This window comes from Clupea harengus, chromosome 13 (assembly GCF_900700415.2).
Source record: "Clupea harengus chromosome 13, Ch_v2.0.2, whole genome shotgun sequence".
In the NCBI taxonomy this organism is placed as follows: domain Eukaryota; kingdom Metazoa; phylum Chordata; class Actinopteri; order Clupeiformes; family Clupeidae; genus Clupea; species Clupea harengus.
Genome location: NC_045164.1, coordinates 3,014,671 through 3,039,908, shown reverse-complemented (window position 1 = coordinate 3,039,908; position 25,238 = coordinate 3,014,671). Strand labels below are relative to the sequence as shown.

At 43.5% G+C, this 25,238-nt stretch overlaps 1 protein-coding gene across 4 annotated transcripts in view; it reads right to left on the bottom strand.

The window, feature by feature from the left end:
* The window catches only part of anapc1 (anaphase promoting complex subunit 1), a 43,070-nt gene extending 18,387 nt beyond the window's left edge, over nt 1-24,683 (bottom strand). For 2 of the 4 annotated variants that reach the window (XM_031578833.1, XM_031578837.1), the window contains exons 1-28: nt 24,470-24,659; nt 23,660-23,896; nt 23,386-23,547; nt 23,222-23,264; nt 23,005-23,105; nt 21,367-21,449; nt 20,825-20,898; nt 20,170-20,315; nt 19,667-19,878; nt 19,116-19,325; nt 18,547-18,642; nt 17,590-17,680; nt 16,500-16,565; nt 16,205-16,342; nt 15,272-15,418; nt 14,674-14,734; nt 12,101-12,288; nt 11,690-11,764; nt 9,485-9,750; nt 8,377-8,468; nt 6,857-7,005; nt 5,166-5,244; nt 4,726-4,768; nt 4,262-4,335; nt 3,939-4,117; nt 3,217-3,446; nt 1,698-1,816; nt 260-531 (exon numbers count right to left, since the gene is read on the bottom strand). In XM_031578833.1, the coding sequence (XP_031434693.1) occupies nt 260-531; nt 1,698-1,816; nt 3,217-3,446; nt 3,939-4,117; nt 4,262-4,335; nt 4,726-4,768; nt 5,166-5,244; nt 6,857-7,005; nt 8,377-8,468; nt 9,485-9,750; nt 11,690-11,764; nt 12,101-12,288; nt 14,674-14,734; nt 15,272-15,418; nt 16,205-16,342; nt 16,500-16,565; nt 17,590-17,680; nt 18,547-18,642; nt 19,116-19,325; nt 19,667-19,878; nt 20,170-20,315; nt 20,825-20,898; nt 21,367-21,449; nt 23,005-23,105; nt 23,222-23,264; nt 23,386-23,547; nt 23,660-23,872 (3,609 nt within the window). In that variant the 5' untranslated portion in view covers nt 23,873-23,896; nt 24,470-24,659. Of the gene's footprint in view, nt 1-259; nt 532-1,697; nt 1,817-3,216; nt 3,447-3,938; nt 4,118-4,261; nt 4,336-4,725; nt 4,769-5,165; nt 5,245-6,856; nt 7,006-8,376; nt 8,469-9,484; nt 9,751-11,689; nt 11,765-12,100; nt 12,289-14,673; nt 14,735-15,271; nt 15,419-16,204; nt 16,343-16,499; nt 16,566-17,589; nt 17,681-18,546; nt 18,643-19,115; nt 19,326-19,666; nt 19,879-20,169; nt 20,316-20,824; nt 20,899-21,366; nt 21,450-23,004; nt 23,106-23,221; nt 23,265-23,385; nt 23,548-23,659; nt 23,897-24,218; nt 24,444-24,469 lie in introns of those variants that run through there. The other 2 variants (XM_031578835.1, XM_031578834.2) reach the window with 2 other exon arrangements.
* Nucleotides 24,684-25,238: the final 555 nt, after the last annotated feature.

Genomic DNA, 25,238 nt, shown 5'->3' with positions numbered 1-25,238 from the left:
TGTGTTTTGAGCTGCCCTTGGTGAGGTAGTCATGGATGTTTGTGTAGGTAGTCATGTATATGTTTGTGAGCTCACCTTGGTGGGGCAGTCGTGGATGTTGAGTGAGGCCAGGCATATGTATCTATGTGTGCCGTGAACTCACCTTGGTGAGGTAGTCATGGATATTGAGCATGACCAGGCAAGTGTGTGTGTGTGTGTGTGTGTGTGTGTGTGTGTGTGTGTGTGTGTGTGTGTGTGTGTGGGTGTACCATGAACTCACCTTGGTGAGGTAATCGTGGATGTTGAGCGTGGCCAGCTTGGTGAGGTGTCCGTTGAGACCCAGGGCCATAAGGAATCCTGCATACTCGTTGGCCAGCTCAGCGCTCTTGGGCTTGTTGTAGGCGATCCAGGCCGACTCCACCTGTGATGCGGGGGCGATCTTCAGGCCGGCCGCAACGCCGTTGTGGAAGCTGGCCCAGCTGGTCATGTTGGGCGGCACGTCGATGTTGCCGCTGCTCAGGTCCACCATGGTGTTGCGAGGAGGGGCACGGCCTGGGGGGGGGGGGGGGTTGTCCACAGAGGGTCAAATGTGAGAGGTGCTAGACAAATACAGCAACATTTTCAATGGGATCAAAGTACAGATAAAAGATGATAACAGGAAAACCCTGGCAGTGAAGAACTTATTTTGCCAAACAAACATACCTAAATATCCAAGTGAAAATTGTATAAACTCGTGTAAATTGAATAAGAAATCAAGGGGGGCTGGATTAACTACCGGTTCTCATAGGGTAAAATGCGACTAAGGCTGATGGATTCGCATTTGTTGTTATTTTACAACATATTTCTGTTAGAGGTCCCCTGACAACCTCAACCTTTGAACCTACAGCTGTTCACAACTCCTCTCCTGATTAGGAGATTGTTAATTTGTAATTCCCATAACACAGCTGATAGAAACATGCACACATTTCTTTCGCCGAATTTTCCTCAATGCATACAAATATGCAAATGGCTCGAATGGAAACCCAGCTAATAGGCAAACCCTGGTAGAGGGCCAATAAAACATAACTAAATATCCAATGGAACATTTCAGGCAAGTCCAACCCTCTGGCTCAGTGGATTGCAGAACATGCAAGTCATGCTTTGTTGTTCCTTTGTTTTCTTGTCTGGTTTCCTTTATGTTAATGGTGAGGCCTTCATGTGGCAACCAGAGAGGAGTGTGGATGAGCTCATGAAAGCTGTGGTTTTCTCTGAGCCACAAGTCCACATTTTGTCCTCTCTGGACAGAAACGCTTCTGCCATAATTACAGGCTGGGCCCCTCACATGTGGAATGCAGAGCGGACTTTTAGGTGCTTCTCATGTGGCACTTCTGAAGCATGGCCCGGGGGGGGGGGGGGGGGGGGGGGGGGGGTGTTGACACGTCACAAAAGGCAACAAAATCAGACAACAAATGCAGGGGTCTCTCGAGGTAAGTTGGAATGATTTTTTTCTTTCTTTTTGCAGGGAAAATGTTTCTTCAAGGTTAAATGGATTATTAGCAAGGCCCTGGGGAGGAAGCCTTATTTGTCACGACCACATACAGCAGCATCTTCCCCAATAATGGCCGAGAGCATTATTCAACACAGAGATGTCGCAAAGAGAAGAGAAATGTGATCCTGCATTTACAGTGGAAAAACGAGAGTGTGCACACATGGCGTCAGCCATAAGAGGAGTACCATACCCGTGAGGTTGAGCTTTGGCACGGGCAAGGGCTCGGTAGGCACGGGCCGATAGGAAAAGAGTGTGAAGAGCCCTCTGCCAACGGGCAGTGCCATGGTACGTTGGCACAACAGCAGGAGCCTATTAAAGACAGAACAGATCATATGGACATAATGCATCATATATATCATTTCACAGCATGTACAAGACCATCACCACATTGTCTATGAGCATGTGTTTACATTTTTTCAATTCAAATAAATGTATATACATTTATATCCAAATACATTCAAACCCATTTATAAGGGTCAGATAAGAAAATAAGATGGAGCATTAACAGAAGAGGGAGTAATCATTCAGGTGGGACTCCTTTGTATATTTATAAATATATTAACTCACTGTACCCTACAAATCTATAATATTACAGTTGGATTCATTCAACGTTGAGGGAGTTATGAGAGTCAAGTGATGATATGAGCCGACTCATTACAAAGGTGGTGGCTCACTACCGGGGAACTGTATCAACCATCCGAATCTGCATATCTGCAAAACTCTTACCAGAAGATATGACTTCTGACTGTGCATGACTTGGCTAACCCTAGCAGCACTTTTACTTTCTCGACCTGTGCACTGAAAATTGCAGTGAACACACGGTGCGGTAGATTCAGTGAGTGTGGGAAAGTGTGTGCATGTGTGAATGAATGCATGCATAGCTAATTGTGCATGCACTTCTGCTTGTGTGCGTGTTTATGTGTGTGCATGCGTTTATGTATGTGAGTGTGTGTATGTAAGCATGTGTGTATGTGAGAGTGTGTATATGTATGTATGTGTGTGTATCTATGTGTGTGTGTGTATGTGCGTATGTTTGTATGTATGTGCGTATGCGTGTATGAGTGTGTATGAGTGTGTATGTATGCGTGTGTATGTGATGGTGTGTGTGTGTATTTATCAGGGTTTAAAGCAAGGAAAAGTTCTGTGCCTGAAGTTATCAAATTGATTTTAAAATGTTGAAACGTTTGTCAGTTAAAAGGCAATCAAATCGGCAGCAAAGCCACCAAACAGGAAGTAAGTTCAAATCCCGCCGAATTTGTTGCTGTGAGTACTAACAGCCATGCCCTTGACATAATGGCATCAAGTTTCCATGGCAACTATGTCCTGCTGGGCTGCTTGGCCCCCTCATTGCGGTTTCCAGCTATATTAATTTCCATTCTTCACCAAAACACATTACATCTTGTGCGTGACTTGAAATGTTGATGACGACAGACCGTGATTGGATACCTAGGTTACAGTTCCACGCTAAAATCGTAGAAAAATATACGAGCACAAACAAAACACATATGGAATATATGTTTGTGGTATAACAGCTAAAAACATGATGGATTTTTGAGCTGACACTTCACTGAGCCACAGTGTCATTTTCTGAATAAAAAATGGCCCCACGCCGGAATTCCAGAACAATGGCGGAGATCCATGGTGTGTGTGTGTGTGTGTGTCTGTGTGAGAAAGTGTGTGTGTGTGTGTGTGTGTGTGCGCGTGCTCACTTGTTCTCCTTCTCCTCGATGTACTCGTGATCGCTGACCTCAGGCAGCTGTGGCACGTTGACACGGACGGGCCGGGAGCTCTGCAGCAGACGCTGCACCTCCTGCACGCGCAGGTCCTGACTCCAGATCAGCCCTGTCACCTCGGGGTCCAGGTCTGCCATGCCGTCCTCCTCCTCGTCAGCCTCGCTGGGCACGGGCGGCTCCAGCATAACCCCCCCAAGGCCCACAGTCTGTACACACACACACACACACACACACACACACACACACACACACACACACACACACACACACACACACACACACACACACACACACACACACACACACACACACACACAGGTGTGATAGGTACGGTCACAAAGTCATAGAAAGATTGAAAACAAAAACCCCCGTATATATACATAACACGTACATACACACACAAAAATACCCATTCATATACATAAGACATACATACACACTAATACATACATGTTTCATCATAAAAATATCAACATTTTTTCCCATACACTCATTTCATCTAGGAACATTAACATTATTGAAGTCCTAAAGACTGAAAGATCTGAATAAATGTACACTTTCGATGTGTTACAAAGCAAGTCACTTTGGATGTAAAGCAACTTCTCAAAGATAAAAATGTCAAGCACAGACATTCAAACACTAGTATTTCAATCCTCCGACACATGGCCAGTACTGCCTTCCAAACTTGTCACACTTACTGATTTGCCTTTGGTAAGAGTCACTTTGTGTGCCTGCTTGGTCAGGTCCTGCCGCCCAATCAGTGCGCAGACCTCTTCGGACCAATCAGAGCACGGGTGCTCTCGGCACTGGTAGATGGCGTCTCTGATTGGCAGGGCTGCCCCAAAAGGCACCGACTCCAGGTCCTTCAGTGTGAACCCTGGGTGCACAGACACCACAGAGCATTTAACAAAGCTCTTAAAAACATGGATCAACTTCAGCTACTGGATGTGATGTATTGTTAGGGACTTTGAGGACCTATTTTCCAAGGATGATGATGATAATTACAGGTGTGGGGCCTCACCTGCAGATGTCAGCCACTCCATCAGTTTCTCGGCCAGGTTTCCCTGCGGAGCCGCAAACTTCACGCAGCTCTCCCTGTGAAGTTTCACATGAAGGCAATGAGTCAGGTGTTAGTCAGATCTTACTCATGGTCAAATGCTCTCTGATTCTAGAGTGGTTAAGGCAGTGTGCCACAAATGATACGAGGGGCAGATGAACAGCAGATTACAGGCAACCCTTCAGATAGTTCTGCGGTCATACTGAAGAAATCTATGACTGCGATAAGACAGAATGATGATTTTATTGCTTCTTAAATATAGAAGTCTTCTGAATGCAAGCAATAAACTCAAGAGTGAGAGAAAACCCTACATCGAGAAAGATAATATGAATAATAATAATGACACGAGATGGCCAGTGGCCAATTCTACACAAAACGTTCTCCCTGATCCACGGTTTCAGTGACTGTGCATGAAGCTCGAACTTTACCTCCTGATTTCAGGGATTGGATCAAAGATGGTTTTCTTCTGACCTGTGAGGAAGAAAAAGTATATAAAACACACGACTGTGTGGTTACAAGTCATCTGTGAGTAGACAGACAAAACAAACAAACACTGAGTCCTCTCTAAGCCTTCGCAATACCTGAAGCATATTAAATGAGGAACACTTTATGTACAATATATGCAATTTAATTCATTTCTCAAGCATAACAGTATGGAAAGTCTTCATTTGTGCTATGTAAATCACATTATACGCCTTCAGCACTGTTTATTCATCCAATTACTGTTTCCATATTCCTGCGTCTACCCCACCACCCCCACCCCTGCCCATGGGAGAGGCTAGTCAGCGGGGAACTGCTGCTGGGCAGGGACCCCTGACTGCGTGCTAATCTCAGACACACACAATGGGCCCAGCGTCTGACAGCTCACCAGCAGCGATCTTGGCCAGGTATTTAAAGACATCGTCCGACACTGCATTCACATCTCCAGCCACGTAAAGGGCGTAGCTCTAGATAGAAAGAAAGAGAGAGAGAGAGAGAGAGAGAGAGAGAGAGAGAGATCAGGAAGGGAGTGGGAGCAAAAGGGCCAAAAGAGAAAGAGAGAGAGAGAGAGAGAGAAAGAAAGAAAGATAGAAAGAAAGAGAGAGAGAGAGAGAGAGAGAAAAAGAGAGAGAGAGCAGGGGTGGAGGGAAGGAGAGGAGCTGAGTGAGTATCAACAGTGGGACAGCACCGTTGTGGTTTTAGTGGCAGTGACTAAACCTGTCTGCTTTAGAAAATAATGCAAAGGCATTCAGACTTCCAGGCATGTCTCCATTCATCACATTCCGGTGCGCGACCGACCGCAGAAGCAGGACCAAGCCATTTTTAGCATGCTTAGAATATCTTCAGCACGATGGGCTAAACACAGGCTGATTTTGCAACCCATCAGAACAGCAGCAGGAATCTAAAGGGAGAGAAACAGCTCTGTTCTGGCTGACACAGGAAACTGTGTGAGAGAGAGATGGGGAAGTTAAGCAGTGTCAGTAATGTTCTGTCCAGTAATCAGGTAGACGGTAGAGAAGGGGAGGTAGGGGTGTGTGTGTTTGTGCGTTAGTGTCTGTGTGAGTAGGTGTGTGTGTGTGTGTGTGTAGGTGTGTGTGGGAGACTGAAGTAAATACAGGCTATAATTGCATGACATGTCGCTAGTGTCTCTCTGTCCGTTGTGCGTCACAGTGCTTGGCATGATGGGAGGACAGTCAAACCATCCCCTTCCCCCTCTTCTGTCACACACACACACACACACACACACACACACACACACACTCAGCGTCACCCCTCCATCAGCCTCCCACCATCACTCATGATTCAGACCTCAATGGCTTAATTAAGGTTAGACAGCCTTTATCCAACACACACACACACACACACACACACACACACACACACACAAACACACAAACACACAAACACACAGAGAGAGAGAGAGAGAGAGAGCGAGAGAGGGAGAGAGGGAGCGAGAGAGAGAAGGACCAATGCCTTTGGAGGAGCTCAAAACAAACAGAGTAAATAAATGAAAAATGTCACTGTGATTAGCTGGGAGCAAAACGCCAACTAACTAGCTGACATTTCCATTGAGCATGCGAGTGTGACCGCATGTTGTGACCCACATTACACCTCTATTATGAAGACATTTGGTGACCTCCTGTAACCACTGTTGGAACTCGCCGAGGGCAAAGGGATCACTTTCAAGTGGCCACGTAGCTCTTCACGTAGGTGTGTTAATTACTGGTCCCACCGGGATGCTTAGGAATGCTGCCCCCTACTGGGCGCACGTCACTAAGGACTCATTACTGCCTAAACTCTGTCAATTCTTTCTCAGGTTCCTGCTCCAGGGTGCCAGTGGCACTCTCTGCTGCAGGTCTGAATCATTCTGCTCTGCACCTGATCCAACGAATGAAGGACATTGTAAGGAATACTTTCTCCTCTTCCTCAGTAGGTAGAGAACAAAGAGATCAGACTCAAGCATGTGCTTTGGAGTAGTCTGCCTCATTAAAGCTGTAAGTAAGTGGGGTGAATTAGGTTTCAAAACATCACTTTCAAAATGGCGAGTCAATGCTTAGGCAGTTTTTAGTTGACACTTACGAGCACCAGTAGTTTGGTCCTCTCACAGATGCCAGGCATGTAGGGGAATGGCGTCACATCCTCTCCTCTCAGGCAGTTGCTGAGCCAGCCGAAAACAGAGGGCGGCTCGGGTGTCAGGAATGAGGGCCTGATCATCTGCTCCAGCTGAGCTAAGGTGGGAAAGAGGGAACGAGGGGGGATTACTGTCATTTAAGCCATTAGAGAGCAGAACAGACACGCCAGTCAGCCAATCAGTTACGCGCACATAAACATAAACACACACACACACACACACACACACACACATAGCATAATACAGCCTCTATTATCTCTGTCGATCTTAAATTAATTAAAACTAGAGCAGCACAATTTAGTAAAAGTCATCCTGTGATTGTTGTGGACAATATTGCGATTTGCGATGCAATATAATAAACAGATGGTATCACTACATCCCTTTTTTAACTGGGCAAAACTGGTACCATATTACCCTGTACATAAATGGTGGACACTGAGCTGCCACCAGGGTCAGAACTGACTCCCCCCTGGACCTCCTCAATTGTGGGCCTTCCTATTTTTACAAGTTTTCAAAAGCTCAGTCTTTTTAAGCTCCTTACTGTGAACATATGATTAGGTTATTATAAGTGTGGGCAACACACTTCATCTGTACTCAGCATAAATGAGAACTATTAATGCACAGCCTACCCACTTGATATAAAAATATTCTATTTAATCCTGTCTTGTTGCAGGTGTAGGGGTTGCAGCTAAAATGATTGAAACAAAAAATAGCATTATATTCATATATTTAGCCAAGGGGATAGATTTCATGAACAAAATCCCTTTGTGGCCTTTAAATTGCTTGGGTGTGACTGCAAATACTAAATGAGGCAAATGTGTAGAGTCGAAGTACTGTTTAAGAGCAATTCAGGCTTTCCTTGACTATCCTTGATAACCCCAAGTTAAATCTGAGCAGGTTAAACTCCCTTCCCAGCCCTCTGGTCTACCCACTGGATAGTCATGTGACCATACACACACGCTTCACTGCCTGAACAGAGACTGATGGGTCATCTCTTTATTATGGGAGTAGATAATGAGCTGACTGCACACAGAGGTCGTCAGATTCAAACACGCACATTTTTCATTTAACTAAATGGCAGGTGTTTGCTGTTATGTAATCGTGATTGCAATTAGATGAATCGTGCAGCAGTAATTTAGGCTGATCCAGAGAGAGCAATACTGGGGCAAATAATGATAGTGAATGAAGAGAGATGGGAAGAGAGAACATAAACCGATAAAAAAAAAAGAGGGGGGAAAAACTAAATAAAAAAACTCAAGCAAGTGGGAAAGAGGAGAGATGGCAATAGAAGAAGAAAAAACAAAGAAACTAAAGAAAGACAGAAAGGGAAAGAAAAAGACAGAGAGAAAGAAGTTGTGGGACACTGGGAGAGGGTCAGTCAGAAAGAAAGGAAAAAACAAAGCAAGAGAGCACTTGCTATTCTAATGAGAGGTCCTATGACGGGAGTCTTCATTGATCCGCCACTTACCCTGGTCTATCACGCACGACTCGCTGAACGTTTTGATGAATGAGGGGTAATCGCGCCAGTACAGATCAATGTACTCCTCCAGCTGCAGGTCTCTGATGAGAGCGGGGAGAAAACAATTAGAACCGGCTGTCACCACCACCACCACCACCACCACCACAACTCCACTGCACCCAACCCCACTCCACCGGGGTTCTACATCACAGTTCCGTCAGCTAATCGATACTTACACTAATACTAATATCAGCGCTAACCTGCCCATGAATCACCAGTAGCGCTGCGCCACAGGCATCAGTAGAGTCCTGAGTAAAACACGGACTGATCGATAAGACCAGGGGAAAGTCAACGCAGGAGTGAATTAATGAGGCCTTTCTGCAAAGCTATATTTAGACCAGGACAAAATGCCTTTTCATTCTGAATTTAGATTAAAAGGTAGTTGTTAAAAAATGCTCCTGGAACCACAATTACAGCAATTCTGACAGAATGATATTATGTCTCCATATTTACCTCTAATCTATGCTTCATATTTCAGTTATGTTATTACATTTCTTATATCAAGAAATACAAAAGATGTGTAGGATGTACAGGAATACTAGGACACATAATCTATCTACCATTCCTATTACACCATTCATTTTGATGCAGCGGAGTTCTTTAGGCACAGAATGAGTGCTGAATTGGCAAACAAGTGGCTGTGTGCCAAAGAGCTGAGTGTGTGAAGCTCTGTTAATATAAATGATTAATTATAAATATAAATATAAATATAAATTGACTCAATGTAATTACAAATGATGACAGTCTATGAACTCTATGAAAGCTGCACCAATTGTCTGTCCCTGTTGGTCTTTCTTCTGTGAAAACACTGTTCACACTATGATATCTTGATATGACCAAAGTCAAGTTGGTGGCAAAATAGGTGCAGTACCAGACATTCATATTTACAATATCATCTGATAGAAAAGCATTGATATGACTATAAGTGACCTTCATAATTAAAACTGAATAGATTTGTGATTGTGCAAACATTGCCGGACAGACAGACACAAAAGTATCCCATAACTGGCCAGCAACCACACCGTGTGATTGTGTTTGATGGATGTCAGTGGGCTACCTGGCCATCTGCTGCAGGAGCCCAACCAGGGCCCGCGCTCCACTGCGCTGCAGCTCATCCAGCTTCAGGTCCTCATAGAGGAGGTGCAGCACAGAGAACAGGGAGGGGATGTGCTGGAACAGAGGGGCGGAGGAGTCCACGCTCAGCACAGACACCTGCTCCTCCCTAACACCAGAGGGAGCCGGAGAGCCCAGCCCCGGCACACCCGCCACATGCTGCATGGACAGCTGCCAATTATAGTCCGAGCAGCACAGGTAGTCCCAGTCCTACACAAAATAAGCAAATATTGACACAACTAAGCAGCTACATAACATGAATGTGACTGTGATGTTACCAGACAAACGTCTTAGACTCGGACAAATATAGTTTCGCTCTTTGTCTTGGTCCCAATCACTGATGGTCTTGATCGTTTAAAAGCCTCAGTCTTGATTGGTATAGATCTCGGGCATCATGGCCTCTTCACTACAACACTACTATGCAAACAATCACTAGTCTATATGTGCCCTGACACTCTCAGGGAGAACATCAGTAATGCCATGTTAAGGGTTAAATTGGCACTTAACGTAGAATATAACGATGATAATCTAACAGGCACTCAAACAAATAACAACCCACAAATCCCAATCAACCATCTGCCCGGCCCTGACATTAGAATGCCCGTGACCTTTTGCTCCAGTCATCTCTCAATGCTCACATGCCCACTACTGGTCAAGCTAACATCCCTGATGAGGTCTATCCACTATTACTAAGTGTCTGTAGAGTTTTGTTATACTTAAGAAAATATCATAAGAAAAAAAAATTACATTGAATAAATAGATCATTTGAGTGCATCTTTTTACGAAAAAGAATGGAGTCAACTACATATAAAAACATCAGAAACAAAAAGCTCTTTAACTACGACTGTGCCATGAATTATTGCTCTACTTGCTTACATCATACTAGAAATCTTTGTTTCTCGTCTCACAGAGGTTTGTGCTCACAATTCCATAACACACTCTTTTTAGGTGGGAATGAAGGAGCTGTGCTGTAATTGAAGTGAGAATGGCAAATCATTTTCAATTATGGATAGCTTTCAATCTGACATTGTTGTGGATTTCATAGGGGAAAGAGACGCCAGTTTGAATTGATTTCACCTTAACCATTTGTGATCACAAAAGCTTATGTTTGATTGGTCACATAACAATTGGTAAGATCAAAGAAGAACTCTGATGTTTGATATACGTAGCCCATGTTACAGCCTAAGATGCTAGCTACCTTCAGTCAGGCTAAAGTCGCCTGTTATTTGTGATGGATGGCAATAGCGCATAGACTGCCTGAAGATACTGAGTTCATCCACTATAATGCAATAGACAAGTGTTACGACACACACACACGCACGCAGTGCAGTGGGTCTTAAACGATGTTTGGATGCCACTGAGAATTTTATTTTGAATATAATAAAAAGACAGTGAGAATGCGGTTGCAACTGGGGGCAACTAGGAGTAATAAAATGGTTGCCACTTGTCTCAATTACCGTAATTTCCGGACTATAAGCCGCTACTTTTTTCCCACGCTTTGAACCTCGCGGCTTAAACAACGACGCGGCTAATTTATGGATTATGATACCTGTGACTGTATACGGTGGCTTTGTGTTTACAGTGGCTTTGTGGAGCTAGGATGCTAGCATGGATGCAGCCGCATGGATGCTTAGCTCCACGCGATTTCTCAGTATCTCAATAACTTAACTAATGTCAAAATAACCACAGTCTACCGGCGTAGACAGAACACAACTCAAAACAGTTTACAACAATACAAATCCAGTCTTTTCAAGTTCTTTAGCTCATTGGTTTCAAACTTAGCGTCTTTCTTCTATCTCACTGTCTTCAATCTAAATTCTAGCTTCTGATTGACTCTTGCAACTGTGCTCTCTTAAAGCAACAGTGCACTTATCGTAACTGGCTAAACTAATAATATGCATCACTATTGTATTACTTTTGATATTCATTTTAGCCTGTGTAAAGTTAATTTGTTTCAATGTACCGGTAGGCACCTGCGGCTTATAGACATGTGCGGCTTATTTATGTTAAAAATAATTATATTTAAAAAATTCAGTGGGTGAGGCTTATATTCAGGTGCGCTCAATAGTCCGGAAATTACGGTAGGTTGCCGAGGGCAACCGTTAATGTCGACCACAAACATTGCCCCACTAAAACAGGTCACTCTTACCTCGTCGGAGCCTGTGTCGGCAGGTCTAGCCTTCTTCGGAGCGATTACTGGGGAGAGGGGCACTTCAAAGTGGAGCTGTGGAGTGGCAAAGGAGGGCAAAGGTCACATAAAAGTACATCTCAGAGACCGGAGTGGCCTAGTCGCTCTCTATAAGCAAGGAGAAGAGGCAATTTTAACCACCACCACCACCACACTTTAAAAAACAGTCAGCACTGTGTATGATGCCGGAGTTAATTTTAGAAGTGAAGAGGCAGCCTTTGTTATGCATGCGACTGGAAAAATAGCGGTTCGCTTCTCATTCTCAATCCCCTCATCCTGTTATCACATAGCACACATTTAACCGGTTACTGATGCAGTAATGTTGTTGTTGCTGTTGTTGTTGCTGTTGCTGTTGTTTTGGACGTCACTCACATTCCGGGTCCACGTCAGCCGGTCAGTGTTGTAGCCCATCAGTGTCATGAAGCAGGTGACAAAGAGGTTCCACTCCAGGTGCATGCTGGGACCGCCTGGGGCGTTGTAGATGTTGTACCACTTGACAAGCACCTTCATTGCCGTGTCCTTGGGCAGAATGAAGCGGATGGCCTGAAGGCATCGCATCACTGGAACAGTCATAGAGAGAAGAGTCAAATACTAACTGATAACTACATAAGCAACGATTAAATAACGCTACAAATCTCTGTTTTTACAGTACTATAAACTGTTAACTCCATTATACATTACACAAACACGTCTTATTACTGATAACTACAACATAAGAACAATTAAATATTACTTCAAATTTTTATTTTATATTAACTATTTAAACTACTACACATTACAAAACACACTAATTTACCAATGGCCTCATGGAAGAATACAACAGAGCTTACTGGATTTGTGTTGCACAATCCTTGAACTACGTCAAGTAGTTTATACACAATGTTACACCCATCTGCCCTTATAAACCATCCAAAGTCTGATACTAATGGTAGAAGCCATTATGCAGATTATAGCTTTGTTATTTCTGAAATATAAATATCTATCCGTTAGTGTGTAAATTTGATATGTATCTAAATCATTACCTGTACTATCGAATTCAGTCAACACTGTACATGCCGTTTATAAGCAGCACATAATCAAGCCACTAATGAACTCTTGTCAGTTTCTTCATTGTTCAACCAGCTTCAAAGGTCACAGCATAGCTGGATGAAATGTCATTTTATTAGTCGCAGAACCCTCTGCTTTTAGACTACATGACTCAGACATGGTGGTGAAAGAGTTATGAATCAGAATCATTATTCATAAGTATCTTGTGTTCAAGTCTCTTATAGCTAGACTTAAGAGGTAAATATGAATCAATATGTTCTCCCAAATCTGTGCTCTTTTTTTAGGACTGGCAGGAATGTGTACTCTGATTGTTATGCTTTTACGTCGTTTGTGAAGATATGTCTGTCTCCTGGTACAGAAAATTGAGATATCTAAGATGCCCAAGATACTTCCTTTAGGATACTTAAACTTAAGACTCTTCCTTGTCTAACTAGATAAGTTGGTGGATCTACATGTGGAACCTTCCTCTTTCAGTTGATGAGCATCATGGTAAAGAATAAAACCTTGTTCCTGATTGAATACCATTCTCTGAATGAGTCTCCATTAATCTGTGGGCAGGCAAACATTAATTGCTGGGGGGATGGAGATATAAAGACCAAGCGGAGATATCACAGACGATGACGTCAAACGAAAATAAAACAGACCTATTAGTGCTGCACCCAGACCGAGCTCCACCCAAAACCCAGGGCTCTGATACAGTGAAGGTCCGATATGCATATTTCAAACGTGTACACACACGCGCACACACACACACACACACACACACACACACACACAAACAGAATCTCTTCTTTAACACTGGGCCCTCATTTCATTGATGGGCAACAAGCAAAGCAACAAGTAACAAGCAATGTCCGCCGAGCATAAACTAAAGCTATTGTGTGACGTGCGGTTGGGAAGCACTGCGCTCACCCACCCATGTTTGTGCTCAGGATCTAGCTCATGGCATTAAATTAGCAAAATGATTTAGCCAACTTATTAAATTATCTTTAGTTCATGCGCTGCGGACTTCGCTCATTGCTTGGGGCTTTGCTTGTTGCCAGTTGCCCTCCAATTAAATTAGGGCCCACCGAGTCCACTTCTTGAACACAGCACATGTAAAAGGTCAGCCCCGACACAAAATGGAGGTCAAATTCCAGGAAATCACAGTGTGAGCTTCTGCAATTTAATGAGATCTCATTGGGTGCTGCTCTGGCGGAGTGTCATTAGGCTCGCTCGTCATAACTCTGCATCAAGTAACCCAAAGCCAGACGCTCCCACACGCTCCCCCAGAACCACCTCTTCACTGGTATTACCTCACACCATTCCACTAAGCCCTGACCCCTGATGACAGCTTGTGTATGTAAATTAAAGGTACAGTCCACGATTCTAATCCTATCCCTTTTTTTTAAATCAAATTCATCAAATTGCTCCTCGCGGGCCCCTCTAGCTCTTTGTTTAGCGCTCCATAAAATGACGTGTTTGTAAACCATCCGGGCTCTGTAAATGGGAAACAAACATAGTAGCTCAGACTGAGCCATTAACAATTCCAGCCGATCCACATGTTGCATCAGGAGCACGGGAGGGAGGGGTGTCATTTCATTGGCTGTTGAGCTCAAATATAAACAATCTTTTACCAGAATAGCGTACTGCATCAAACTCAAAGAGGACTTCTCTCGTTCACCGAATAGAAAGTGCAGCGGCATGGCCATGCTTGGGCAGGAAAGACGGTTGAGAGCGATGCAGTTTTACGTCACCTCTCTGCAGCCACTCAGGCTCTCGTCAGAGGCCATAAGGGCTAAACTGGCAGCAGTGACTCAACGCTTTCGTCACTAATGACGGAGTAGAAGTAGAGCGAGGTGGCAAGGTGGGCTTTGAGGCCGCGTGATGATATGGTCTCGTGTCTGCCATCTACTCACCGAGCTCTGAAGTCGCTATCTCAGGGATGGTTATCCTCAGCATCGAGCCGCTGCGCAGCTCCTGAGCAGACAGGGAAGAGACTGATCAAATGGTGCACTCAAGCATTTACAAACAGAGAAAACAACAGTGATCCAAAGCATTAAGGACTCAAAACAAAACATGTCGCCAGACATTCAACCTAAACCAGAGAGCCTTTTACCAGTAGCTCTATCAGTGTACAAAATGATTTAGACAGGTGTGAGATTGAAAGTTCTCTCAGTAGGAAAACATGTGTTAGTGATGTTGACACATGCGTGCCTAAGGGAGGGCATGTCAGCCCAGAGACCAGGAGCCTTATTGAACCTCGTCAGCATACTGACAGACTTTCATGCTGCTTTCTGATGAGAAATCGGCCCTGTATTTCTGTTTGATCTCCTCAAAAATGTCAACCTTCAAGTACTAACGATTTAACACACTACAGGGAAAATTGCCAGCAGTGGTCTGGGAAAGTATACACGATGCCTCCAGCCACACACACACACGAGCAAGCAAACACACACACACACACACACACACACACGTCTTCCCCCTTTCTTTACACACATACACCAGGCTCACCAGAGTAACTCTGCTGCTGACAGAGTCTCGAAGAGTGTGAATGTGGGGCACGGCTTGCTGGAAGGTGCAATCCTCCACCCAGGACGTCTCGTGGTGGTGCTTGGCTTGGCCCAGACCCTCCATCACAGGAGAGGGCATCACGCCAATCTGAACCCAGACAGAGGGCAGAACAGAACAGGGGCAAAGTCACAGACCCATTAACGTTACTAACACACTGATCTGAAAAAGAAACACATTTTTCTACAGAAGCCAGAGCCCTATAACATACCCAAATGCATGCGTTCATGGTTCAGACATTGTAATGGTTATGACATTTCTATTAAAGGTTAATAGTACATTTCCATTTGAGTACACAATGCCAATGTAAAAGCATCCATTAAAACCTACCCTTTAAAGGGATTTTTAAATCTCTCTCCAGCATCCTGCTGTCTTATGACTTCATTTAATATTTCAGAATTTTTTTTAGATCAATGACTCATTTCAGCTACAGCCTTTACTTTATTACATTCTGTGGTTAAACATCACTTTGACTAAACCCATTGGCCGAGGCACATTCATTTAATTCATAAGTAATAGCAAGACCTAATGTTATTATTGATCCAGCTTTTGCAATTACTGTCTGTACCTTTCTAGTCTGTGCCATTCCTACTCCACTGTCTGTTCTACTCCTAGATGAGCCTTCTGAGGACAGACAAACTCAGACAAGGCTGTCCAAACTACCTGACTTACTCATTCTGAAATGTCGCCATTGTACATAGTTTAACTGGTTTTGATCTTAATGTCTGAGGCTTGAAGGGAGCAGTTTTCAAGTCTTTCAAACACTGATCATTTCAGACCCTTTCATCCTACAGTAACACTCTCCCTGATGTTTGGATACACCCACTCCCGCCATCACACAAACCCCCCCCCGTTAACCCCCTAATAAGTCTGCACCTCCTCCAGGTTGCTCAGGTGCCTGACGGTGGGCTTGGCGGGGGTGCTGACGCTGTCCATGGAGCTGCAGCGGTGTGGCAGGCAGCTGGGGACGCCGAGGGACGGGGACAGAAGGCCCGGCACAAACACCTTACTGACCTTTAGACACAACAAAGGGAAAATCAATCATTAGCAATCAAATCAATAGCATTGATTCAAAATTCAGAATTCACTACGTTCCAGCCCTAGGAAACAGGCTCATCGACTGGTGAAAGTGTCAATCCCAGTAATAGCTGTTGATGAAGTGATTATTTACCCGTGTTACTCCTGTGTACAAGACCAGGCTGCCGTTGACCTCCAGGACAAGCATGCAGTCTCTGTCCTGGGGAGAGGAGACGAGCTCATTACCGTGACGACAAGTGAGGGGGAAGCAGCCAGAGAGAATGAGTTGAATAAGTGCGGGATTCAACCATTGACCATTTTGTGGCAGATAAAACAGGAGAATTAAAGGATTACAAAACCTGTTTGCATGACAAACGTAAATCCATCCAAACGCTTACCGCCCCTGTTTATGACATGAAAAGCTATTCATGACCTGAGTGGTGATGGAATTACAGTGGAGAAATATCAATCGCATGACACATGGGATTCCTTTTAAATGTATGGGACACCTAATATGTGTGTTTTGGCAGACTGAATGCATATGTTTATGTCAACAAATAAAATCACAAGATTGAGGGAAAGGTTTGATGTGAATATATTCATCTGAAAGGTGGAATTGGCTACTGGGTCTACAGGGTATCGGTCATAATTTTAAAGGTCTTCACAGATTGACTGACTTTAAATACTAATTTTTCAAACGTAAAAATGCAATATTTTTCGTCAAGGCTTTTCGTTTGGATCCACTACAGGTCTCCTGTGCCTAAACCTAAGCACTTTAAGCCACGTATACTTGGCAGTTAAGCAACGTACGGTGGAAAAAAAGGAATGAAGCCGAGCGAAAGACAGATATGTTAAATGGTGAGATGAGTCATCCCTCAGCCTGTTCACTGCAGGCAGGCTAGCGCACACGAGGAGGAGAGCCACAGCACACTGCTGCATGAACACATCCAACAGAAAAATATTCTGGAACTGCCATAGTGGTAGGTGTGTGTGTACGCTTGAAGGAGTGTAGCATGGAAAGCAGTGTGGAAAGAAGTTTAATAACTTTGCGAATGTTTTTTTGTTTTGGTGCAAATTGTTGCAGAAATGCAATTAGAAATACAAGGTACCTCTAACCAAAAAACAAAACAAAAAAATAGGTACGGTTTAACTTACAAATTGGATTACCTAACATTCCCAATTCTATATGCAATATCTCTCAAAATGGTGTTTACAATACATGCAGATTCTTCAGTTATCTTTACCTGTAATGGGGCGGCGTCCTTGGCTGGGATTGTGGACATGGACACAAAGAGCAGCTGAGATGGGTGGTTACTATCCAGGAACTTCACACATCTACAAGAAAACATGGCATCACAAATTACACAGATATAAAACACACACACACACACACACACACATACAATTTCATATATCTACAAGAAAACATGGCATCACAAATTACACAGATATAAAACACACACACACACATACAATTTCATATATCTACAAGAAAACATGGCATCACAAATTACACAGATATAAAACACACACACACACACAAAATTTCATATATCTACAAGAAAACATGGCATCAGAAATGAAACAGATATAAAACACACAAACACACATTTTCACGCACACTTTCACACACAATGTCACATATCTACAAGAAAACATTGCATCAGAAATGACACAGTGACACACAGCAAACATGGTGGTCTATGTCCAAGAAGTAGAAGCAGCCCTGCCACCTTTCTAGCCAGAGAGTTAATTGTGCAAATGACCTTTAGAGGGAGGACCATTCACTGGGTATAGTGGTCACCGAAGGAAGGATAAAAAGTGGGGGAAAAAATCTTATTTGAATTTCTAATACCCTTCAGGGTCATAGCAGATGAGGACAGAATGTTGTATTAAGCTCCATTACAGCATTGCTAGCAACACATCAATGTCTTAATTTATCAGGAAGTTGGCATGTGGTTTTGAATGCCTCATTTTAAACACTGGAAATGAATATATGAATGTCTAATAATAAAATATAAAATTACACTGTGATGCAGAGTCTGTGTCATTTCAAACACTGGAAAATAAACATGAATGTCTAATGAGCTCTTCATAGACTTTGGCACAGGTCATCATTTTTCACTGCAGTGAAGAGGTGCTTACAGATGGAGGGAGTACTGAGATGGAGGGACAGTTGTGATTGGCGGAGAGCTGCTCACCTGAGCTCCTGGTGCGACTCCACAAGAAAACACAGATATCTGTTTTCACACAGGTCTGACGTGATGAACACTTTGGAGGTCTGGCAGCTCGTGTCCCTTTAAAAGAAAAAACACACCAAAATCAAGAAGTGTCCCTAACTCACCTCGCTTCCCAATAAAAACACAACTTGGTGAAGCAATGACTAAGCTATACCTTCAATGTTATCTGACTGCCAAGTGCACGCAATCAACTTCATGTTTTATTTGTTGACTCTTATTTGTACTCTTATCTAAAGTAGCATATGGTTGCTTTGGGAAAATGCATGTTTTATCAGTTTCAGTGTATTCAACAAAAGCTCTCAGTTCTAAAAAATAATATAAAATAATAATAATAGTGAGATTATCACAAAGCCTGAGTAGAGTGATGAAGGAGTGTGTTTGTAACATAAAGAGAAGGTGCACATTTGACAGTAATGGTTCTCCATTACACAAACCCTTTTCACCATTTTGTAATCCGTTACAAAGGCCTGAGTGCAGTAAGGATGACGTGCGCCTGTGCGTCTGTGCGTCTGTGCGTCTGTGAAATATACCTATGATCGGAGGTGGTCTCAGTCCACAGCTGCTCGATGCACAGGTCCGGGATGATGGGCTCCTTCTCGGGCAGCAGAGCCGACTCGTTCATCGTGCTGTTGGGTGAGGCCAGCAAGCTGTGTCCGCGGGGTGAAGGGGAGTGGCAAGAGATGTTGAAGCGCTGGGCACCACTGAAGGACGGTGCCGCTATGCCTGGATTGTGGGAACGGCTTAAGACCAAAGAGAGCATGTTTGAACAATACATTCTGTACAGCACAAAAATATGGTACGGAGTGTTATTATCTTGGCAATGAATTGTAACAACTTCAAAGAATGACTTTCACTCTGACTGTTGAATCTTTGCCAAAAGGGCTTTTGAGGTGAAAGCATAGTATTTTTCTATATTTTCTATATATCGACTAACTCAGAGTGACGACCTGCGTCTGAGCGCTCAGCGATCTCACTCAATGAGCTGCTCTTTGCACTTCAGTAACCTGTGTGTAACATTGTTGAAACACCACTAAACGATATTTAACAGAATGTGTTTCTGATGCCGTCCCCATCACTTCACCTGAGGGCTGCCATGTTGGAGATGCCAGGGGAGTGGGCGCGGGAGTGTAGATTTGGGGAGGGCGCCAGGCGGCTCTGGTTGTGCAGGGCGTGGCAGTGGAGAGGTGAGGCGGGAGAGTCCAGTCGCGAGACGTTGCGCAGGTGTGTGCCCAGGAAGCTGGCAGCACCTGTTCCAGGCCCGGGCTCCGGGCACTTCAGCAGAACCGACTGCTCCTGCCGCGACAAGGGTCAGAGGGGAATGATTAGAGTGACAGTGACGACAACACAAACTTCTCCCAGACGCACAATCAATAATGTAGATATAACTCTGTATGTACTGTCTTATAATTGTCAAATAATGAGGAAAAGGAAGGGGGGAGGGAGGGGGAGAGAGAGAGAGAGAGAGAGAGAGAGAGAGAGAGAGACAGTACTAGAAGGGAGAAAGTGAGGGCAGAGCAGCTAGAGACAGGTACATGGAGAGTACAACAGAGAGGCAGCTAGACAAAGACTCGGACTTCGGCATACCTCGACTGTCACTTTGCGCAACAACCACACCGTGTGCGTGCACTGCACTGTGTCGTAGGTCATGATAACAGAGGGATCACAGGAGGAGAACACCACCCTCATCGTGTTGTCTGACACATACTGGATGCGGGGGATATCAAACAGGGCTGCGAACACAGGGAGCAAGTCCTCAGGCGCTCAAGATCACCTGCCACAGTCTGTGTCAGAAGCCTTGGCAGGAGCTATTAATACCACGCCATCAAGCACACACACCTAACAACAACATGCCCAAGTCCTTAAGTATGGGAAGCATGACCTAAAATACAAAATAACTTCACAGATTTACCTTGGTGACTACTTCTTTGGGGATTGGCAAATGTCAAAGTACCACTTTAATAAATTACTGTGAAATATCATCTGTTTAAAGGACATATTAATATTATATATAAAGGACATATTATTAGGCAAAAATATTATGAAATAGGTAACGTTCTATTTCTATGCGTTTTTCATAACTTAACATAAAGTCCAATCACAATCAATAACAAAATGGCATTTTGGCTTCACTACCCTACCCTCTAATCAGGTACATCTATGCCAGTAAGGTAAGGCCCTGTGCCTTCCCCTGGCTTCCATGTAAATGTGAGCAGCTGTAAGAGCTTCATTGCAGTCATACCTGTGGACCTGCACACCAGAGGAGCTATTTCATCCAGAGGGTGCAGCATGCTGAAGAGGGTGGGGAGAGGCTCTCTGGAAGAAGAAGAGATGGAAAATCACCAACAGGTCTACATCACACATCATCCATCTTCCATAGATCTCCTGAAATCACCTGCGCCCAGATTTTTTTTTTTCTATTACAGCATAAATAAGTTGGGTTTTTATATTGAATTAGAAGGGGGGGGGGGGTGGATGTAAGCAATGTACTTCTGTGTACAGAACTTCCTGCTTTACTGGTGACTTGAAGCAGCCATTATCAAACAACACTGCATCACCACCACCCTCCTCAGGCCCCAGTTCATCAGTTCATTTTCTTCCTACTCCGGGTTTAACACGGAACATAGCATCATTATGAACAAGGGTGGACATTCTACCGTTTCTAAATCTATGGGATTTCCTATGCTATAGCACTTTCAGTATCATTAGCTAAAGGAGAAGGCCTGTTGGGAACTGTCCTGCTAGAGCACATCAGTGTGAGGCCAGGCTGTTTAGGTGTACTACCTTGGAGGACTCATGGGAACATCAGTGGTCAGATGTTTGCGCTCAAGCAGCAGGCCAAACATGGTGGGCCACAGTGTGGAGACCTGAAAGCAGAAGAGGGGACCCAATGAGGACCAGTTTTTAAATGAAATGGTAGCGTACCTATGTCAGTTATCGGACAGTGTCAAACATCGGCCATTCTGTTAAATTATCAAAATGCTAAGTTTAATAAAGGATTAACAATCTATAACTTCAGTTTAATAATGGCTTCACATGACAATGCGAACGTTTGCCGATAACACACGCCGTCCGATAATTAACACCGTTACGATAAATGGTAAATTGACAGCATTTATGTAGCGCTTTTCTACTCATAGACCACTTAAAGCGCTTTATAGTTGAATGCCTCAGACATCTACCCATTCAAAATACTGCCCTACCTCTGCCAGGCTGTACATGAGACACGTTCCACTTTCACATAGAACACAATGAAAATACACTTGCTTAAATTAATAAATGTACATCCCTGAGTGCACCAAACCAAAGTAGAAATGTTACAAGTGGAATAAGAAATCTGACAACTGAAGCACAAAAAACAGTATGCTTGGGAAGGTAGCTATACGATAAGTGTTTTTGCACTTAACTCGCTACGCAAAGTTGTTTTTTACCTAAATTTAGCAACTGGCAATGAAAAAGAATCACGTCAGAGCATGTTTACGTGGAAAACACATTATGCGTGCCAGGATATCTAATTATTCTGTCCGCACTACACTGCCCCTTATTCTCAGGGATCCCCTTCCTCAGTTGTAAGCAAGCCAAATTACCCATTACAACTGCTCGTAAATGAAATGGACTGGTCCTGGGGAATATCAACCATGTAGCAAAACAGGCACATTATGATTCATTCCCCATAATAAGGCCTCACTGTGGAATACAGAAACTCTGCCAACAGATTGACAACCAAGAGAATTCCACATTAGTGATATACACAAGAGATATAAACAGTGCAATCAAATTTCTACAACTTTTTTTAAGAAACACAGTACATACATGCTTGCTTATTGTTGCTTTTAGGTTAAAAAGCCCAGGATTCAACTAAAAGTAAAGGGAAGCACCACCATGTAACCAGCTTTGGTACACATGCTAAAAAAATACATACCGTATATATATTTAACTACAGCAAAAGTCAGCATACCATGGGAAATCTTATAGGTGAATTACTTTTTATCTCACACCTGCATTTCCCACTCCCTTCTCTCTCTCTCCCACTCATCTCTTGTACCTCAAATTCACATGAAATCTCATAGGGGCTAGAACATGACCGCATTACAAAACAACAGAATTGAAGCATGGAAGAATATGCTTCTCTGTCCTATTCTCATAACAGGCATAATCAAACCAAAAGATTTCAGACACAGACTTCTCATACAGCTTTAATTCATGGCTTAACCTGTACCCACTTCTTCAGTAATTACAGATGAACGTAAAATATAGATACGAATGTATCTGAGTGTGCAATGCATTTCACAGTTGCACATAACTGTAAAGCCATTTCACTGTTCCCATTACTGCATTTTATCAGTTTCATCGCCATCAACAAAAAACAGCATTTCAATTATGGAAGCAAAATTGACTTCACATGATCAGATGGTGACTCACCTGAAAAGGGAGAGGAGCAATGAAGTCTTTTCCACTCACGCTGTGGACGTTCACACATGTGCTCTGTGCGATGCAAACTGTATGTTCCACAATCTCTTTTGCTGGAAGCGATTAAGAAATCAACACATGAGCAGTTGTTAAGGCAAATCTTTTGGGGACTGAAATTATTAAAAGCGAGAAAACTCATGAGGGGAAAACAAAAAAAAACAACACTTACAGCACTTTTTACTTTGTGGAACTCTGAAGTTGCACCACAAGGCCTAAAGAGACAACAAATAAAACCAGGAGAAGCTGATCAGTAACCGATCATCATTATCAAACAAACGCAAGTCTGCAGCCAGTGAACAGTTAATGAACTGAACAGTTTATGAGGATAAATACCTGTTGCACTGTGCTATCCACAGTAAAGGCCTTGTAGACATAGGAGGATTGGCCTTTGGTTCCACGGCTCCAGATAACCATGTTACCAGCCACATAAAGTTCCTCCTCATACTCAACCTCCTCAGTAGCGCCATCTGAACCCTTTCTAAGTTGCCAGGATTCCTTCCAAACAAAAACAAAACAGGATTCAATCTGACATGTCAGCACAGGTTATGATTGTTTTGATCAAAGTGTTAAGTGTTGATCATGTGATTTAGTTATGAGAAGGTCATACCGTATCTCTCTCATGAAGAGTGACCTCTTGAAGGGACCCCACGAGCCCGGCCGCGCCATCTGAGGACCACAACTCAGACGCAGGCTGCAGCTGTCGCAGCTGGATGTTAACGGCGTTCGGGTGATTTTTGCAGTGCTCACGACCGAACGGGACAAACGACTGCAGTTCCCCAGCGGCTATCATTGTGGCTCTCTCTTCATAGATGTTCGACATGAGTTCCCGATATCAGCATTATTTCTGCAAAAGTTCATATCGAACGTCAACAGCTTAACCTTGTATCAATATCCATGCCAATGCCACAGGGCGCTGTTATTTACATTTACAACTCCACATTCAGTTATTTTTTGACGACAAGCTAAACACACTTTTAACTCAAGACTTAGCTACCGACTTCACATTAAATTAACAAAGTAATGTTATGTCAAACAAGCTAACTAGTCACATTACCGACATTAGCTAGCTAGCAAGCAGACTGACTAATCCAGTTTGTTCTAATGCTAATGCAAGTCATTCTAAATGCTGGCAAGCCCGCATGTTACATGCTTGTGCTTCAGTTTACCATTCTTCCTCAAACACATGTTCACAGACAACTCTGCAGAACGCAGTTGATAAAAGCCAGGAACCTGTCACTTCGCGCATGAATCTAGCAAGTTAGCTAGCTAGCATATTAGCAAACCTAGCTCCATGCGCGGGCGCATTCATTTTCACATGTTTGCGCTGATTGGGCATTAAGAAACATGCTAACTAGCTAGCTAACAAGTAGCAGTGAAGCTAACGCTGTGTTAGCTATTGGTGGGTTGGCAGTCTAACCTGTTAATAACAAATTGTCTGGCTCTTGGCTCGGAGTCCTCGTCTTATCTTTATATGATTCCGGTTTCTTGTATCTGTTGCATTTAAAAAATTCGACATACGAACACATAGAAAGGGGCAACTCATCGATAATAAACACACTTTTTCAAATGAACGCGGACATCTTGCTATCCCGTGAATCTCCTCCTGAGTTTATAACCAATCACGAAGTATCACTGCACAGGGGAGGCGGGTGAGGGCTGGGCTAAAATCAGCATACATCAGATGATATTCTGCAGATTGGTGAAATGTAAAATTAGTGAAATGTTCAGTACCGCGAATAACCCGTTCATAATCTGACATTTATTTGCTACTAGAAATGTATTTTGGTAGCCTTCATGAATATTATCTGTATATGCGGGGGTAAAATGAATTATTGTCTGCAAGTAGTTTCTTGTATGCGTGTGGCACGGGCTACAGATAGCCTACAGCGAGGGAGACAGGAGCATTTTGGGGGCACAGTAATGAATGCACCCAAATGGAAAAGCAGGCTAATATTTAGATGTCAGACTAAGAAATGGGTGAAACTGTTTGGGGGTATGCAATAACGTTAAGAACCTTTGAAAAAAAACTCTTATAAAAAGTGATTCTCGCCTATCCTTACAAAGTCCCTTCCCTTCGTGCCCCTAAATTAAATAGGTAATCTCACCCATTGTTGGTCTTGTTGTGGAAAAAGAGTTTGCATGGGAGATTTCAAAACATTCTAGGCATCATTGGGTATGGATTTGTT